Source organism: Accipiter gentilis, chromosome 4, assembly GCF_929443795.1.
Source record: "Accipiter gentilis chromosome 4, bAccGen1.1, whole genome shotgun sequence".
Taxonomy (NCBI): Eukaryota; Metazoa; Chordata; class Aves; order Accipitriformes; family Accipitridae; genus Astur; species Astur gentilis.
The window spans coordinates 40,839,174-40,857,372 of record NC_064883.1 but is presented as its reverse complement, the minus strand read 5'-3'; the positions used below and the strand labels follow the sequence as shown (position 1 = coordinate 40,857,372).

Below are 18,199 nucleotides of genomic sequence, written 5' to 3'. Positions count from 1 at the left end.
AAGGAGGTATTGGTTAGTAGAAGGGAAACAACCGTTTATAAATAAATAAAGCAATCTTGTGAGGATGTAAGAATCAATTACATTCTTCAGCAATCAGATCAGAAGAATAGCCCCGAATAGCAAGAAATGCTTTGCTTTAAATAGCACAGAAATGTTGGGGCTTGAATAACCACGCTTGTGTTATCAGATCTCCTTAAATTAGGAACAAGGGTGCAGACAATAGGGTAGGAAAATCCACTCAAGGACAGAATGAGAATGTTAATGTTGCTACTTTCAGTCTTCATGTGTTCCTAGAGAAAATAGGGAAGTTTGGAGAATCATTGCCTTACCCTGTCACTCTGTTGCCCATCCTTGCGAGCAAGGCAGTGTTCTCTCAGCTTGTGTATGGAAAATGTGCATTGCCGCTGTTCCTTCTGCATTAAAGTTCACACTTACAGATACTACCATAGCCTCTAAAATTCTGTCTTGAAAGCAAACAAGGTTTAGCTGTGCAGTTATCAGTGAAGTTACATTTATGTCCTAGTGATGTTTTAGCACTGACAAATCCAGAATTTCCAGAGGGGATGGACAAAATGCCGTTTATAATTGAAATGTCACCACTGCAGATTAACAGCTTGAGGCAGAGCACAGATTAATCACTCAAGACACATAGAGCAGGGTAAAGGGAAAAGCGAGTTTATTCCCCTTTTCCTATTAACTAGTTTCTGACCTGATGGAGAAGCAATACTAACGTGCTCTGCTAGGCCCTTGGCTGTTTTGATAAGTTATAACTACTATGCCAATTAATGTTTTTTTTTTCTTCCCTCACTGTCAACTTCAACTGCAAATTCATTTCAATTCATTGCAAAACACAAATTATTTTAACTGTATTCCATATTCCTACATACTGAGATTTTTCACTTTTTATTCTCACTTTGAGTATCAAAGTCTGCCTCTGATCTCCGTTACACCCTGATCTGAACTTAGATTTAACTGCATTCTTCAGCTTTACACAAGTGAACTCCTTTGAAAACAGTAACAGCCTAACTACCATGCTTCATTATCATCACATCATCTTAGACATGCCAACAAGCTAGAGAACAGATAGACCAGACCTCTGATATAAATTAGGATTACTATATTGACAGCTGTCCAGCTATCCTGATTTATACTGGCTACATAATTTAATGGGATGTGGAAGTACTCATACCTTCACAGGAAGTAACAGAACTCCATCGGCAACTACAAAGCTAGCAATCCTTTTGCTGCCAGCAGTAGATTTTGGGCATCTAACTAGTTATTTTAAGTAGCAGGGCAGCCAAATATTTCTAAGCCCCAAACGGGTATTTCACATTCGTACGTCAGCATAGGTTGGCATAGCAGAAACAATGGGTCAGCTAAGAGTCGCTGCGCATACAGACATCAGCCATGCACATGCAATACAACCACAGCAGCCCATGTTAGGCCTAGCACTGTTAGGCCTGCTGGCACAATTATTCTCTTCCCAATAAGAAATCTTGTGGCTTTTTAATTAGCCTCAGAAACATTAAACATAGTAAGCTGGGTCAGATAAATGCCAACCTATTTGCCAAGTAACCTGATAGTCACGTGCAATGCTGCTAATTAGGTGGGAGATGTTTACAATGTTAAGCTCCAAGTAACACAACAATAACACATTAACACATCACTCTAAAAAAAAAATCTCAGCTTGAGCACTAGACCTACCTACTGGAAAGATACCTGAACAATGACAATGGTCTAAAGGTCATTCCCCTTCTACTTAGCATTGCAGGTACTCTGTTATCACAAAATCTCCAGCAATGTTTAACCAAGTACTGATGATATAAAATACCACAGTACCTTAAATTAAAAGATGAACTTGCTGTTCTTTTTATTGAGATGGCATTATAACACCAAAAATGTTTTCCTTTCCCTAAATATGCACTTACCTGTTGAAGTTACTTTTGCACATGATTTTGTAATAACCATTGTGCTCGTCCATGCCTCCAAATGCTGTGGAGAGTGTCGTTATTCACTCTGTAAGAATAACTACTTGATGTTTAAAAGCAATGGATCGAGATGGCTGTTATCCACTGCAATTTTACTAACCGTACTGTGAACAGATGTATAAAGATCCAGCAAAAGCCCTATGCATGAGTTCTGCAAGAGGAAGCTCAGACCACAGTTATTACATGGAGACTGAAGACGTAGCTTATTTAGGTATAGTAATTATTCCACAAACTTATTGGTTGATTTAATTCTTGACATGTGCATATTCAAAATCCCAGGTACTGCATTAACCAGTTAAGGCCCTTTACAGAGACCTCATGAAGAATTGGCACAGGATTCCATATAAAGGCATATTCGTGCACAGGAACAATGGGTACAAGAAAAAGAATTTAAATGATGGCTCAACTACACAATCTCAATTATACTGTCAGTTTCATAGGTATTGGTCAATTTGAACCTTTTATTTAATCATGTACATAAAATCCTCCAATTTCACTTCTATCAAATTCAACAGAACGTGTTGACTTCAGTGGGTACTGAATCAGGCACTGTGGAATTGTATCTGGTTTTACATACTCTAGTTTTACAGATGTAATTTCATTGACTCAATTAGGCTACTAGTGATTATGAAGTGCAGTACAAATTCCTCATGAGATCTCTGCATGGAAGTGAAGTGAAGGATGTTTCTGAATAGCAAATTATTTTTAGGATACTTTACTCCCCTGCACAGATTTCAAGTCCATATTCATTCTCACAATAGTAATAGTACTTAACCATCCTCTTTGGAGGACTATCTTAACTAGAGTCATTTGCAAGGATTATTAAAGTTAACTTATACACCCAGCAGATTTCCTTGAAGATGAATACTGAAGTGGTTTGTGTCCTAATGCTCAAAAGCAAATATCTCAGAAGCAAGATGTTGTCATCCAGATAAAACTTTTCATTAACAACAGATTAACCAGTTCTTTCATGCTGTACTTGATTCTTATCAAACTCTACTTACAGATAAGTACTTTTTATTGATTAAAACCAATCAAAGATAAACTCATTCCCACTCAAACAATGCCTGAAGTGGAAACTAATAAGGACAAGCCTTGCACTTTTCAGCACCATCCGGCAAGGATCAAAAATCATTTTGCAATCAAGAATGAATCAAAATCATGTAGTTTACCGGTGGAAAAATCAAGGCAGAAAATATATATGGCTTATCCATTTTGTTTTAGACCCTGCTTGAAATTCTCCCAGAGTTCCTATATGCGTATTATGTCTGTTGGGAGAACGAATAAACACAGGCTGCTGTCACCTCCCAGAGCTGTAGACATCATAACTCTATGGATAGGAAACAGTTGGAGAAGTAGTTGGTATAGAAAAGATACTTAGGTAGCAGTACCAGAAATGTGAACTCCGCTTATCAGTAACTGGAATTTAAGGCTTCTGTAGGATCAAGGAAGCTTCAATGAATTTCCAAAATCCTCTGAAGAGGACTACTGAAGGCCATTCAGCAACCTCTCACCCTCGTCTCATGGACAGTTTTATGAGGTCAAAATGGAGTAAACCTAACCATCTTGTTTGTCACACTTACTTAAGAAACCCAGGTTCATTTGTTTAAAATCTCTAACTGGTAAATACCTTCTTTTTCTTCTTAGACTTGCCTCTGCACATTGCCACTTCTAAAAGGGAATCTTAGAAGTTCTCAGTGGGCAAGGACAGCAGAACTACAAAATGAACCACAAGTCCTGACCCTAAATTTTAGATGCTGATTGTTTGCACAGGGGGAGAGATTCCAGTCCTAACAATGCAGACAACCAACAGAGTCAGCAGCCCTCTAACAGAGCAAATTTCAGCATTTTAGTTTACTTTCCACAGCAAGTAACACTCCAAAGGAAGATTATTTAGTTCTCAGCACCCACAGAGGCCAGACAGAAGAACAGAGGTTTTTAAACGCTGCTTATGCAAGGCACAAAACCCCACATACAGAACATGTTAGGTAATGTTTTGACTGTACAGAGCTACACGATTCTGATGACAAGGTGGACTGCTTATGGGTGAGGATGAGAGGGAAAGCCAATAAGACAGATATTGTGCTGGGAGTCTGTTATAGACTGCCCGACCAGGTTGAAGAGACGAATGAATCATTCTACAAGCGGCTGGCAGTAGTCTCAGAATCGTGTGCCCTTGTCCTCGTGGGGGACTTCAACTTTCCAGACATCTGCAAGTTTTTCCAGTCTTGAATTGAGTCTATGGTCGGTCAGATCTCCCCTTGCCACCTTTCCCTTAGTTGACGCTTCTTTGGCAGTCACTGGGCCTTTGGCACCTTCTGGGGCAGGATGTTTCCTTTTTTCAGTCTTTAGTTCCCTCTTCAAGGGTACAGTTGCAAAGCATGCATATTTTATACAAAGTAATCAGGCTCACATAGTGAAGTTATCGAGTAATGGTCCCCCTTAAAGGACAATGCATCATGTTTAACCCTGAATTGAGCAGTATCACCATGGCTAGGCCGTAACTCAAACATATGACTACAGGTTCAGTCCCTTGGGAACCTCAGGGATCTAAGGAATAGAAACCTGGCAAGCCATTTTACAGCCTCTACTAACCAGGCAACCTTCTCAGACCAGCTAACAAAATAACATTCCTGATTTATTTTTGATATACAGATATATTTATATATATCTACATAGACACACACTACCTAATTATATATTTACGTAAAGACCCTGAGGGATCAAAGGAGAAAATAGAATCCTATCAAGGAAATGTGAAGGTGGGCTACATATGACCCAAACTCACCAAACCTTCAGAGGGACTTGAAGGACAGCTGGGCCACCCTAACTTTGACACACTTGAACCCTTTATGTCTGAAAGCACATGAAAGGTCAGATCAGAAGAAACATCTCAAGATCATTCTGAAAACTTGCATCGTAGATTCCTTCATCCCATCAGCACGGACATGCAGAAGGCACCAAAAAATAACATTGCATCATCAGAAAGTCCTGTGCTCTAACTATTTAGCCAATCCCTAACTCTGGCATACTTTAAGGTTGTGCTTTCAAATAATAGAAATATATGTGCTCTCATAAAAAATCTCATTAAAAAGTAAACAATTATTATTGATTCTACTAATACTGCCTGGAACCCAAATAATAGCAGCCACCCTGTTTCTACCTTTCTTTTTGTTATTAAATTTTCTAACAATAAAACAGTCACTTTTTAACACTTCAAGATTGCATTTCAATTAAAAACCAAAAACACTATAGAAAGCTAGAGAAAGGGGATTATCACAGTAACTTTGATTCTCCTTCTCAGTGCCAGTTAAAATCTACAGATATTTGTATTCTATCTTTGTAACCTGAATGAACAGTGTTGGACATGTCTATAATTCGGCACATGAACAACATGAATAATCATACATACCTCTGGTCTCAGGTGCAGTAAAATCCAGTGTTACAGGCAGTGCATTCAGTCAGTTAACCATTATGAGCATTTTTAATTATCTTTAAATCAACAATTATTCCTTTAAGGTCCTCGAAACAATTTTTTAATAAAAAACTAATTTACTACTCACAAATTAATTAGTATGAGATAAAATTAGTTGCATCTTTTTAAATGAGATTTTGCAACCAAGGTCAAGGGCAGTAAACATCAAGTTCTAAAAGCCACTGCTTTTGGATTATAAAGTATTCTCAAATTTTTTTGCCTCAAGGAAATGAAGAATTGCTTCCATTGTGTAATGGAAGAACAGACTTAAGGAAAATATGGCACTTCAGTGGATAATCAAACGGAAATCACTCATAGATGGCATTTTGCACAGGAGTTTGTTCAATTAAAGAAAGGCAAGTTTTTACACAAACCTAATCATGGCAATAAATTTTCAGAACGTATAGTACTGTTAGGAAATACGTGTGCCAGTGCTAGGAAATGGCTTGACTGCTTATATTCCTCAGTAACCTACAAGCCAAATGGAGGCCTCTAACATTTAAGACTAAGGCAAACATACAGTCATACCACTCCAATAGTGCCACCTGCTGCGTATTTTAAAAGTATACAGTGGTCTGTAAATACAAGCAGCTCAATTTAAAGACTGAATGATTGACTGATTTAAACAGAAGTTCTAACTCTGTGTATATGTATGACAATAAGAAAAGGTTTTTATTATTATTTATTAGTAATACCTAAACAGACTAGGGGTGCAAAGAGTAATCCATGAGTAATCCATTTTCAAGTTTATCTCAGGATTAGTTACATCAGCTCACTACACATCAAAACCACAATTAACTCTATGTATTTTGTGATACCATGTAGATTAGACCTGCAACTCATTTTATGAATCATATCCTGGTTGCAAATTATTCAAAAAACACACACGTGGACATATGTGTGTATGTTTGTGTGTATATATATACACAACAGATCCACACACATGCCTTGATAGCAAAGTATACACACAGAAAGACATATACACACAAACATATATATATCTCTCGAGACTGAATCAAGATGCCCTGTTCACGAGCTTTCCTTGAAAAGGAAACAAACTGCAATATATATGGGATTGACTCAGCAAAACAAAAGCTAATCCTGTTCCTGGTTCCACCACTCTGCTGTACCACCTGGACTCATTCACTTCATTTCACTGGGCATCTGGTTTCTTTTCCCAGTTTCTGGTTTTGCTGCTTAGCCATGCGACTGTTTGGGAAGAGACTGCCTTGTATAATCCATTTGCGTAACTAAGTGTGATGGCTTTTCCATGATCCTGAGGGAATGGTACAGTACAAATAATTAATAATAATTTCTGATCAGATACAAACTCATTATACTTTAAATGCTCTTGTAATGAGAAGTTAAGTGTACATCTTTTAAGACAGAGCCTACATTTCATGTTCAAGGATGCTATCCTGGTAATTCTTTTTGCAACACATAGTCAAGTTGCACAAGCCACTTTCACAGGAGGTCAGTGAGTCAAATAGTGTGACTGGAATTTTAAAAAGGTTGGGTAACTTTTATGACCATTAATAATGTTTGTATTGAATGCCAGCTCAAACTGTAAATGAGGTTAATTAAATCTCCTGCCCCAATGTATAAACCAACTGCCTGAAGGTCCAAAGGAGGACTCCATGTGCCAACAACTCAGAACACTGAACAAACAAGGTAATTGAGGTACTCCTTTGCACAGAGCACTAGGTGCTTGTCACTACTGAATGCAGAATATCAAAGTAGATCTACCAAAGCCACGATGTATCAGAAGACCTCTAACATGACACATGCTTTTTCCAGGGTCAAGAGAGAATCTAACTTGAAGAGTATCTACAGGGTCTGACAAGTTTACTGTACTTTCTCTGGCTAAAGCAGAAAAAGACTGCAGTTGAGGTAGGCGACACGATTTGCAAGACACAAGCATATTGGGAAGGCAAAAGCAATTATTAATGAAGTGAATTACAGCAGACTTAGACATGTGAGCCTGCTGAGCCTTACCAGAACTCTATGTACTGCATAACTAGAGTCTTGTCACCTGTGTATGCACAACTTCCAAAGGGATTCCCAAGATCTGGAGGATTTGAGCCTGATTCAGTAAATCATTTATAATGCAAATCATCGCATAATTTCTGCCAGTAACTAGAAATATAGAGCATACCGGCATTCCTTCCACACACTGCCCTTTTTTTATGCAATGTTTTTCACTGCAAGGAACCTAGCTGATGCACAATTATATTAAAACTATTGTTTAACTGCATTATTTTTTCATGTACCACTCTTTTTGGCCCTTGTAACAGTATCAGATGGACCTATTTCGGGGACAGAAATTTGCAGTTAATAGTCCAGACATAGTCTCATACTTTATTTGATATGATCAAAAGCCATGTATTTTTAAAATTTTTGCCTCATTATTAGATAATACTATTACATGTACAGTAAGCTTTAAAATGTGGCTTACTGTGCATTTGAAGAGTTTGTTCATCTCTCAGTAAGGAAATGATTACTTCTATAGTTTATTTCATTATATAGAAAGGCAGAAAACCTGAACAAGTCAGAGTAAGGCATTCCAATCTCCAGCCTCCAAATTCCAAGTGTCACTGGCACATACTGTTTTGACTCTGCACCCAGGCCTGAATACTTTTAACACATTCTTAAAAGGGAGCAATAAGCACAAAATTATTATTAAGGTATTAACAAATCCTCCCCTCCCACCCCACAGCCCCAAGAAGTGGCAGCAACAATGAAACCAGATGAAAGTTAAGGAAAGTAGAGTGGAGGGGAAAGACACAAAATACATGGAAAGAAACCTGAAGAAAGATTTCCCTGGTGGAACTACTGTCTTGGGGAGGTCACCATGACAGCATCCCTTTAAGAATTAACATTACTACATAAACCAGTATTACCCAGCCCCTTGTGCACCTGACTGTGTTCAATGAGGTTTTGTATTTCACTGTTTTTTTTGGCAAAGCTTCATATGCTCACAACCTTAAGTCAACATTAAATCCAACTATCCAGTTATAATCGTGAACTATGTATGCAGTAGCTCCAGACACACTGCATGAAAACAAGCTGACTGAAACCCACAACTTCAGACTAGACCATGCAACATCTGAAAGAAGTCACCATACTTGGAAGAAAGTTACTTCTTCATTTAGGAAGATTTCAGATGCTTCATACTTGATTTGCTTTTTTGCCACACAATGAAGGAAATGTCTTGCTTCTGCATGACTTTTTCTTCCTTGTTGGAACAGATGGTGAAGGCTTACAAATACATGATTGGTATTTTTTCAGTGACTCATACCTCAGAGCAACAGGCTTCAGATCGTGATAAGCAGCCAACCAAGATGGATGTAAGCTTACTCGAGGAGCAGTATGACCATATAAAACAGAAGCAAAAACTGCAATCACACATTATTGTATTTAAAACAGGTATGCTTATATTTATAGGAAAAAATGCAAATGTAGATGTACAGACTATTTCTTTAAATCTTTAATAACTCCTAGCTTTGTTCTTTTTATGCTCAGCTTCAAGAGAGGTACAAAGTTAATTCCTTTTCTGTCATTTTGGGGCTTTATTCATTTCACTGAATTGTGGTCTTATGTTTATATCAACTAGCTTCACGACAGTGAAACACTATCATGAGTTTGAAACAGATTAACATATTTGAGATAGGGCTTTACAGGTTTTATGTGCGTAAAGTAGAATTCTAAACATAAATGGTAACTCTTCCAGGAGCCACATACTTCATGTCTGTCATCCGTGTATTTGTGCAATGTATTCTGTAACATTTCTGCTCTCCTGAATGCTTCCACCAGAACAAGCAACTCTGGGTCTTCTGTCTCTTTTCCCCTTCTTTATCTGTGTAAAGAAATGTGTCCTACAAGACTACAGGAAACAATAGCAAATATCAAGTGACTAGCACAAGTTGGGTTTTTTTTTAAATTAACTTATACTAAGAGTCGTAGTGGGTAACTAAGATACAAGCTTTGAACAAAAGGTCCTGTTTTGAAAGTATTTTCACTGCATATTGCTTGAAAAGTACATAAATAGAAAAACAAGTAGCAATATGTATCACTCATCTACCTATGTCAGACAGATTTTATATAAGAAACTTTCAACTATTTTAAATTTTTTAGTTAGGCTACTGCTTACAATATTACACTGATAACATTTTCATTTACTTTCCAAGTTAAAGTGATATTGAGAATACTAAGTCAATTAATTAAGTTTTCTTCTGAATTTAATTGCAATATGAAAAATATGCTTTGTTCACCTCTCATATTAGTATTAAGCTCAACAAATGCAGAACTTAGGTTATCTCATTCTTTACATTTTCCTCTACATTTTTCAGCAGTTCTAGATTTTAGCTGTGCCAGACTATATCATCAAAACAACTGAAAAAACACATAACTATGAACTACACAACAGATTCACTTCGTCAATATTCTTTCATCCAAATGTCTAGAAATTAAAAGAATTTCAATCTCTGTGAGGAATATCTATATATAAAAGCTTATTTTATCAGGTATGAAAAGGCAAATAACTTGAAGACAAAACAGCCCATCTCATCAGCTATAGCAAAAATGTAAGTTAGTTAAAGAAAGGAAGCAGGAGTCTGTATTCAGATTAAATTCAAATGAAGCTTCAGATATAATGAGTGTAATCAGAGCAGATTTTTTGCAAAGAGACCATTTGAAGATTAAAGAAAAGACATAAGAAAGTAGGACTGCACAGTTTCTGGGAAGTTTAAGATTTAGTAGGGCTGGAAGTTCACATACAAATATTTTCATACACATACATATAACCCAAAACATTCACGAAACCACACAACCTACTGAACTGAACTACTATCTTAAACAACCTGTGTGGAAAGGATCTATGTTACTGTTAGAAGCAGTTGAAGTTTGGGGGGTTTTTGTTATGCTGAGTTCTCAATGTGCAGAAAGTTGATCTTATACATTCCTATGGTTTGGAAGCTGGGAAAACCTATTACATACCTCAGCACTGTGAACCTGTTACATGCATCAGTTTCCAAGAATATGTCATGCAGAAATGAACACTGCCATATTGGGATACCCTACTGCCCTACACTCCTTAAGTTACAAGCTTAAACTATCCAGAAATTCCAGCTAGTACCAAAAGGCAGTCCACGTATGTATCAGTATTTTGTACTGACAGCAAACTGTTTACCTACCTAGAGGGTAAGATTATGGCAAGGCTGGGATGGGGACAACAATGACAGCACCACCACAACCCCGCACATACACACAAACCTCAAAGGCCAGACACAAAACCTCATGAGTTTTAAACCTCATGGAAGGAAGGCACCTTCAGTCCTCATGGTCTTAAAAATCCCTGCTAAAGGTCTTTGTTCCATCTAGCAAACCCCTAAGTTTTTCCTGTCTGACAGACCAGCTGTCCTTCTGTGATACCACAGGGATTTTGACCATTTGAGGTTTATTGCACCACAGTTGGAATGGTAACTCCAAGTTTCCTTGAGGACTTTTAGCTTTGTATGTCTCTACCTGTTTGCCAGTGTCATGAAATTGTGCACTTTTAAACAGAATTTCAGATCCTCTGACTTCTCTAGGTTTTTGACTGGTGGGTTAATAACTGAGAAGTCACCTGAAAACAACTGTCTTCTGTTCCTTCTGCAATACACACAGCCAATACACACAGCCACATTCACACTTCTGCCTGTTCCTGATTATTTGAGAACAAAGAGCATGACAAGATTCCAAAGTCACCAGCTAGGGGATAATACAGCAGTGTATTCATTATTTATTGGCTAAGAAACTGAAAAACTGTATTTACTTTAGGAATTAAATGGGACCATTCAGTGCATGCAGTCACAACAGTTTCTGCTCTGACTGCAGAAATCTCTTCCAAGTATTTCCCAACCTAACTAGAAATAAGATTAACTTTTGTCACTCCAGAACCTTAAAAGTATCTATCTATGATGACAGCATATGGAAAAGGCCAGATGGTAAAAAAAACTGCAATAAGGCTATAATGCACAATTTATTAAAAAAAAAAAAAAAAGGGGGGGGGGGGAGAAAGAAAGACCAAAGATCCATCTAATTAAAGCTTTGTTTAGAAGTTGAGAGAGTGCTGAATGTGTGTGAATTCAACACACAGTCGTTCAGGACTCTCACATTTCTACCCAAGGTCATTGCTCAATTTTGTGTGCCACACTTGTAGCCAAGGAATCAAATCAAACCTGAACTCAAAACCAGTCCAGACTATTAAAATTTGACTAGATGCATTCCTTTGAACTCTTTGATCAACTCAAGCCAGATGGTAATCGTTCTGATGACCAGTTCATAAGGTTCAAGATGAAACCTGATGTTGCCTATTAATGCCAGTTCAGCCAAGAGTGCAATTACATCCACAAGAACATGCAAACCTGCATCACCTCTGTCTCTCAGTTCCTTCTCTCTTGCTCTTTCTCTCACACATGGAGAACAAGCCCTAATTTTTGTAGCTTGGTGCTATACCGTGCTGTTCTGCAGAACACATGGGTCTATTTTGCAAGTGGACTTTTTGTAGCCACCCAAGCTCAGCTTTATTTCCTGGATAAAGTCCAGTCATAACTTTGATTCTCACTGTTACATATAGAGAACTGTGTGTTCTTACCTCTATGAATGGTTTCACCCTAGGAAATTCTGTTAGCATACTTCACTGTATAGACATATGCACAAACACATCTATATCTCTAAGCTCTGCATGTGCTTTAGTCTCCTTTCTCCTGGTAACACTGCAGGAGAGTGGAAGCTGTGGGCTGACACAGTTCTCACACCCACAGCCATGCTGCAAAGCAGCTCTTACCAGATCAACCCTACATGGCCAACCCAGGGAGCAGAAAAAATTCTGTGATATTATGCTGGTGGTGTTCCTTCAGCAGTGGGAGCCAAAGACAGTCGTGAAAGCCCCTCCTTAGCCGAAGCCCTGTTGTACAGGTTCGTTTACTGCCAGTAAATCAGCTGGGTCTGATCTCTTCAAATATTTCCTTGTAAAGACGGTATGAAAGACAGTTACAAAGCGGGGGTTGTTCTGTTGTTTTATTTAAAGGCAGCATCCTATTCCAAACAGCTTCACTTCAAATTCAGGGTTACAATTCTTTTTAAATGGCTATTCAGATATTCTGTTTCAGAATATAATCAGCACTCTTCTATGTCTACTTTTTTCACTTTAATATGCTTCATAACTCATAACACCGTTCCTATAACTCAACCCTGTAAATAAGGTCAGCATTCTGCACAACTCCTACTTTAAACTATATATATACTACCTGAAGTGTATTTCATTAGTATTTGCAATGTCAACATCAGTTTATCTTTAGTGTAGTGGTTCAGTTTCTATTCGTTTTCAAGGCACCGAAGGCCAGTCATGTTCATTAATTTGATGGCTGCTACATGCAATTAAAGTAGCATTAGCGTTTCTATCCCTAATATCTTATACATTTCTAACAGTAACTTTCATACTGCTTTAGAAATTAAGCTATAGGGATAGCAGAAAAAAAGAAGAGACCAGATTCTCTCCGACTGTTACAGCTACTCTATACCATTCATGGATCAAGCAGATTTTCCGCAAAGCAATCATTCAGGCAACACTAGTGTGATAAGCCGTTTACTTTACACCATTTATACTGACTACAATAGTAAAATTGCAGTAAAATATTAAAATACAAGCCTATATGTCAACGATCCCTCATTAAGAAAAAGAAAAAAGAAATTCACAACTTCTTTCATCTGGAAGTGGTCACAGTATTTTTAAGTTGTGAATACAACTTCAAACAATATCAAACAGAACATTTTTGTCTTTCAAATCACAACACCTACCAACGCACAGAACAAGTCCCTGCTCACCTTAAGAATTTTTGCTTACAAGCAATTAATTACTGAAAGTCAATTCTCAATCTGTGTTGTTAATGAGTCTTAGAGTACCAGTTAGATCAATATTGACCTGATAAATCTCCATTTTCATTTGACTAACCCTGGGGGTACCATTTCTGTCCTCAGAACTGCAAAACCGAGCATGAAATATTTCTACTCCGTAACGTGGCATCAGAAGAACTTGCACTACTCTCAGCCACAGACAGAAAGAGTGCAGATAAACTCATCTGTTAAAACCTTTCAGCTGAGTTTATGCTACAGAAATTACTCCCTTAATTTTTGCCACCATAGTAACGTGCATGTATGCATCTCTCTTGTAGGCGAACATGAATCTGTTCTCCCAGCATCAATGGTCAATGCTGTTTTAATTAATAAACATGTTAGAAGATCAAAGTCATTTACAGAACATGTTCCTGTCAGAAAGATCAGACTGGAGATGACCAGCAGTGGCAACGTACAAGACAGCTCACCGTGGCGTACGCACCTGGGAATTCACCGCCTAGTGCAAGCCCCTTGTCAAGGAGTTAGCTGGGATCTTTCCCACTGCAAGAACAGACCACACAGTTTTGACAATCAGAGGCTGATTTCAAAGGGAAACGGCACGCTGCAACACAAGGAATTAGAAGGAGCAAGTGAACTATCCATGCTCAGTCAACTGGGAAGTTCAAACACATTGAACAGTTTCAGCGAAGAGAATGGCAGCAACATTTCAAGCACCTGCCAAAAGCCTTCTCCGAAATCAGCCACGTCAGCAGTTTGGACACATCAACATATTTCTTCTACAAAATGCATGCCGGCCTGCAACAAACTAAACTTTTACCCCTTCCCCAATAAAAAAGGACCGAGAATTTCTGAAGCAGCAAGGAGGCTTGGATTATACGTCTCACAATGAAGACATTCAATAATACATAAAACTTAGGCAAAAACTTGACTAAAACTTTAAATAGCAAAATAGGCTTCCTAGTTACACTGATCGACCTGCTGAAGATCTACTACTCTTATTAGCCAAGGAATAGCCTTACTCTATAATCTGTTGTTTTACAGTACAGTGTAAAATTAGATGTTCTTATGAAGATGCTGGGCTGCAATGACAGATACTCACTTCTGTTATTTGAGATATAAGAGCAATTTTATCTTTTTTTTTTTCCTGTTTTCAGGTTACTGATTTTAGAAACTAAGGTTTTATCACAGCAATTATTTGAAATATCTTGAAGAGCTATAGCAAAGACTAGTAGAACTACTGATGAAGCAACTAGACTAAATTTCAGTATGGTACTATTTAATCAGACAATAAACAAGTAACAAATGAAACAGTATTGAAGGTGATTGGTACACTTAACATATGATTTCATGATTCACTTTCCTTGAAAAATTATACTTTCTGATGTGTGTACTTTTAAAATCAATGAATAAAACCTCTGTTAATTTCTATTGTTGTTTTAATGGGACTTAGTAAATGTCACCTTTTCCTTATATATAAATTCTCTAATAACATGTTGTTGGTTCCCATCTATCCCCAGTATTTCATCAGAAAACAAAAGTCTGAAATAATTACTTAGTCCCCAATACCATGTATCAACGTACCTTCCTTACCAGAAGTATAATGCATCTTTCTGCTGTTACAACTGTGTGTGCACAAAGGGGATATAACCATTTCAACTACAGAAATATAATTGTAGTAACACAACTATTTTTTATAGATAAGGCTTAACATTTTCTCTGTGGCACAACTGCACCACAAACCTGTGCAGGTTTTTAAAAGTGAGTACTTATTGCTTGTCTCCCCTCCTGCAAAACCTTTAGAGGAAGGAGGCCCTCTTTTGAGGGCACTTTTCAATGCCAAAAACACGAGTTAGGTATCACCCACTTCTGGCTGCAAGTATTCAGACAGCTCTCTCTCATCTGTGGGCTTCAGAAAAATTGAAGACTTGAAATGCCTCCCCACTTCATGATGACTTTAATTCCAGCTATAATCCTGGTAGCCACTGGCTCTTCTGAACCATTCCATATCTACCAGAGCCCTGAAAGGATGGAAGGATGAGGATCGGGTGGATGGCCCGCCAAGCACTTCATGATCCCTGCAAACTGTGCAAGCACACATACCCAGTTACCACCACTGTCTCAAAATCACACCATGGACACACCAAAAAAAAGTGAGAAAAAAAAATATGCCAAAGATGCTCAGCTGTGGTTTATGTCCTTCTATACACACTCTTCTCAGCAAGAAAAGATAAACCATCCCCTCATAAGATATCTTGAAAACAGAGTTAATACCAATGTGCAAATAAAATCCTATTGTCAAAGAGACAGCAGTGGTATCAATTTCCAAGAGAAACTACCATTTTCTTTGCATCCAGCACAACTTCAAGCCATTAATCCTTCATACAATTCCACTGACTTTTGTTGTGCTTGATGGAGGATACTGCATCAGAGATGTTTGCACAGATCTGTCAGAGCCTACACTTCCATTGCAGAAGATTCACAGCTGTAAGTGTACCACAGCACTTTGTTAGGACCACAAGAATAGAAAAAATATCATGGAATATAATGCTATTTTACTCCCTCTGGCCAAACATTTCCTCTGTGCCACTCAGCAGTTTCAGATCCAAATTCTGTAGTGCCCCACACCAATCCAGCCACCACCAGCAGGTAGGCAGGGACCTTGTCTCCTGGAAGTGACAGTCTTAAGATACTGCTGAAAAGCACTAGCAATTACCAATAGCGATGAGTACACCACAGTAACTCCTGAAGAATTTTCCACTCATCCTCAGTAAAAGCAGCACAATGAAGACATAGGTTTGGGAAGGGTGTTCATTGTGATTTTTCAGGTTTTCTAGTGTTTTCAATTAACTGGGCCCAGATTAGTTTCCAGCTCAGATGCTGATTTCTATTTCTTTGTAGGCATGATAATAAAGAATCATAGCTACTTTTTTTCCTTCACAATGGTTACAGTATTTAAAGATTAGAAAGAAGAAAATAAAGATAAAACATAGATATGTGTAATAGGTATAATAGGGAGAAAATACTAGATAACAACCAGCTCATATGAAACAAGAAACTACTTGGAGGGAAAATCAAAGAACAATTAATTTTTAAGTATGTGGTATACATTAGCTTTCTATTTACTTGTCTTGCTGATTAGAGTATACTGATTTGTACTCCTGCCTATCATTATACTGGAGCGTTATTTTTGTTATACCTCCAAGTCTGTAAACCACATAAAGCTAAAGGAATATCTGAAAGAAAAATCCCATGTTAGCAAGAGGCCACTATTGAAGCTATTCAAAAATTAATTCAAGATCATTTTGCCTAGATACTTGCAATGATATACTTGAGAACATTTCAGCGAATGCAAGTGAAACTTCTAAATCAGTATCACAGAAAATTTATAACCTTATCAAGCTACTTACGTACTCTATAAACCCATTTGAACTAAATTAGTGATATTATTTTCTGCAAACACTTTTAAAATTATTTTAAAGTGCTTTGAATTAGTTATCTTAATTAAACACAGATTTTGAATACCTTGATTTAAAACTCAGTGCAGGTTTATGCACGGACTAAGTAACTGACTCCTTTGTAAACACTTTCATACAAACACTTTGTCCTTTCCTGAGGCTCCTCTAGCATATTACTGTGCTTTGTATACTGGCTGAAACTTATTTAGAAAAGGCATTCTGCCTTCAGAGAAGCCTTTCAATTTAATTCCCAAGGACACTATGGAAGAACAATTTCAGTAAATTTTGGGTTGTTAGTGGAGTAGGTTTAGCTATGAGAAAAGTTGCTATACTTTTATTTCAAGAGACTGAAATATTAGACAGGCACTGTGTCTAATCAGAAAATTATATTTTTTTCCTAAAGCAGCTGTAGTAAAAATGAAACAAGGAAACATGAGAAAAAATTGATAACTTCAAATATTAGAAAGTCCCAGTTCTCAAGTGCATCTGATTTTCAAAACCCTTTACTGTTAGCTTCTTCATGTTTGGTGATCATGGGACAGTTTATCACCCTGTGTCCTGGTTTCAGCTGGGATAGAGTTATCTTCCTGGTAGCTGGTATAGTGCTGTGTTTTGGGTTCAGTATGAGAAGAATATTGATAACACACTGATGTTTTCAGTTGTTGCTAAGTAGTGTTTATGCTAAGTCAAGGATTTTTCAGCTTCTCATGCCCAGCCAGCAAGAAGGCCGGAGGGGCACAAGAAGTTGGGAGGGGATACAGCCAGGGCAGCTGACCCAAACTGGCCAAAGGGGTATTCCAGACCATGTGATGTCATGTCCAGTATATAAACTGGGGGGAGTGGGGCAGGAAGGGATCGCTGCTTGGGAGCTAACTGGGTGTTGGTCAGTGGGTGGTGAGCAGTTGCATTGTGCATCACTTGTATATCCAATCCTTTTATAATTACTGTCATTTTATTATTGTTATTATTATCATTATTAGTTTCTTCTTTTCTGTTCTATTAAACTGTTCTTATCTCAACCCACAAGTTCTACTTTTTTTTTTTTCCAGTTCTCTTCTCCCATCCCACTGGGTTGGGGGGGAGTGAGTGAGTGGCTACGTGGTGCTTAGTTGCTTTCTGGGGTTAAACCATGACACCCTGTTACCATAGCTTTAGCTAAGTTTCAAGCACTGAACTCAAGATAGCCATAAAAGCAAGTTTACCCTTATTTTATCAGTAGGCAAACTTGACTGATTTATGCACATAGGGGAGCCTGGAATCCTGACATTCTTGTTCACAAGCTCACGATACCTGTAAGGTTCCCATTTCCAAAGCTGCAGTATGCAGCACCCCCACTTAAGTCTACATGACTGCCTAAGGAAAATGTTTTACATACAGACGGTCCT

At 37.9% G+C, this 18,199-nt stretch overlaps 1 protein-coding gene across 1 annotated transcript; it reads left to right on the top strand.

Annotated features, from left to right (window-relative positions):
- Window positions 1-8,565: 8,565 nt before the first annotated feature.
- Window positions 8,566-15,133, top strand: C4H9orf152 (chromosome 4 C9orf152 homolog). Its single transcript, XM_049798509.1, has 2 exons — window positions 8,566-8,889; window positions 13,677-15,133. Exons 1-2 carry the CDS (start codon window positions 8,661-8,663, stop codon window positions 14,246-14,248), a joined length of 801 nt encoding a protein of 266 aa, XP_049654466.1. The 5' UTR covers window positions 8,566-8,660; the 3' UTR covers window positions 14,249-15,133.
- Window positions 15,134-18,199: the final 3,066 nt, after the last annotated feature.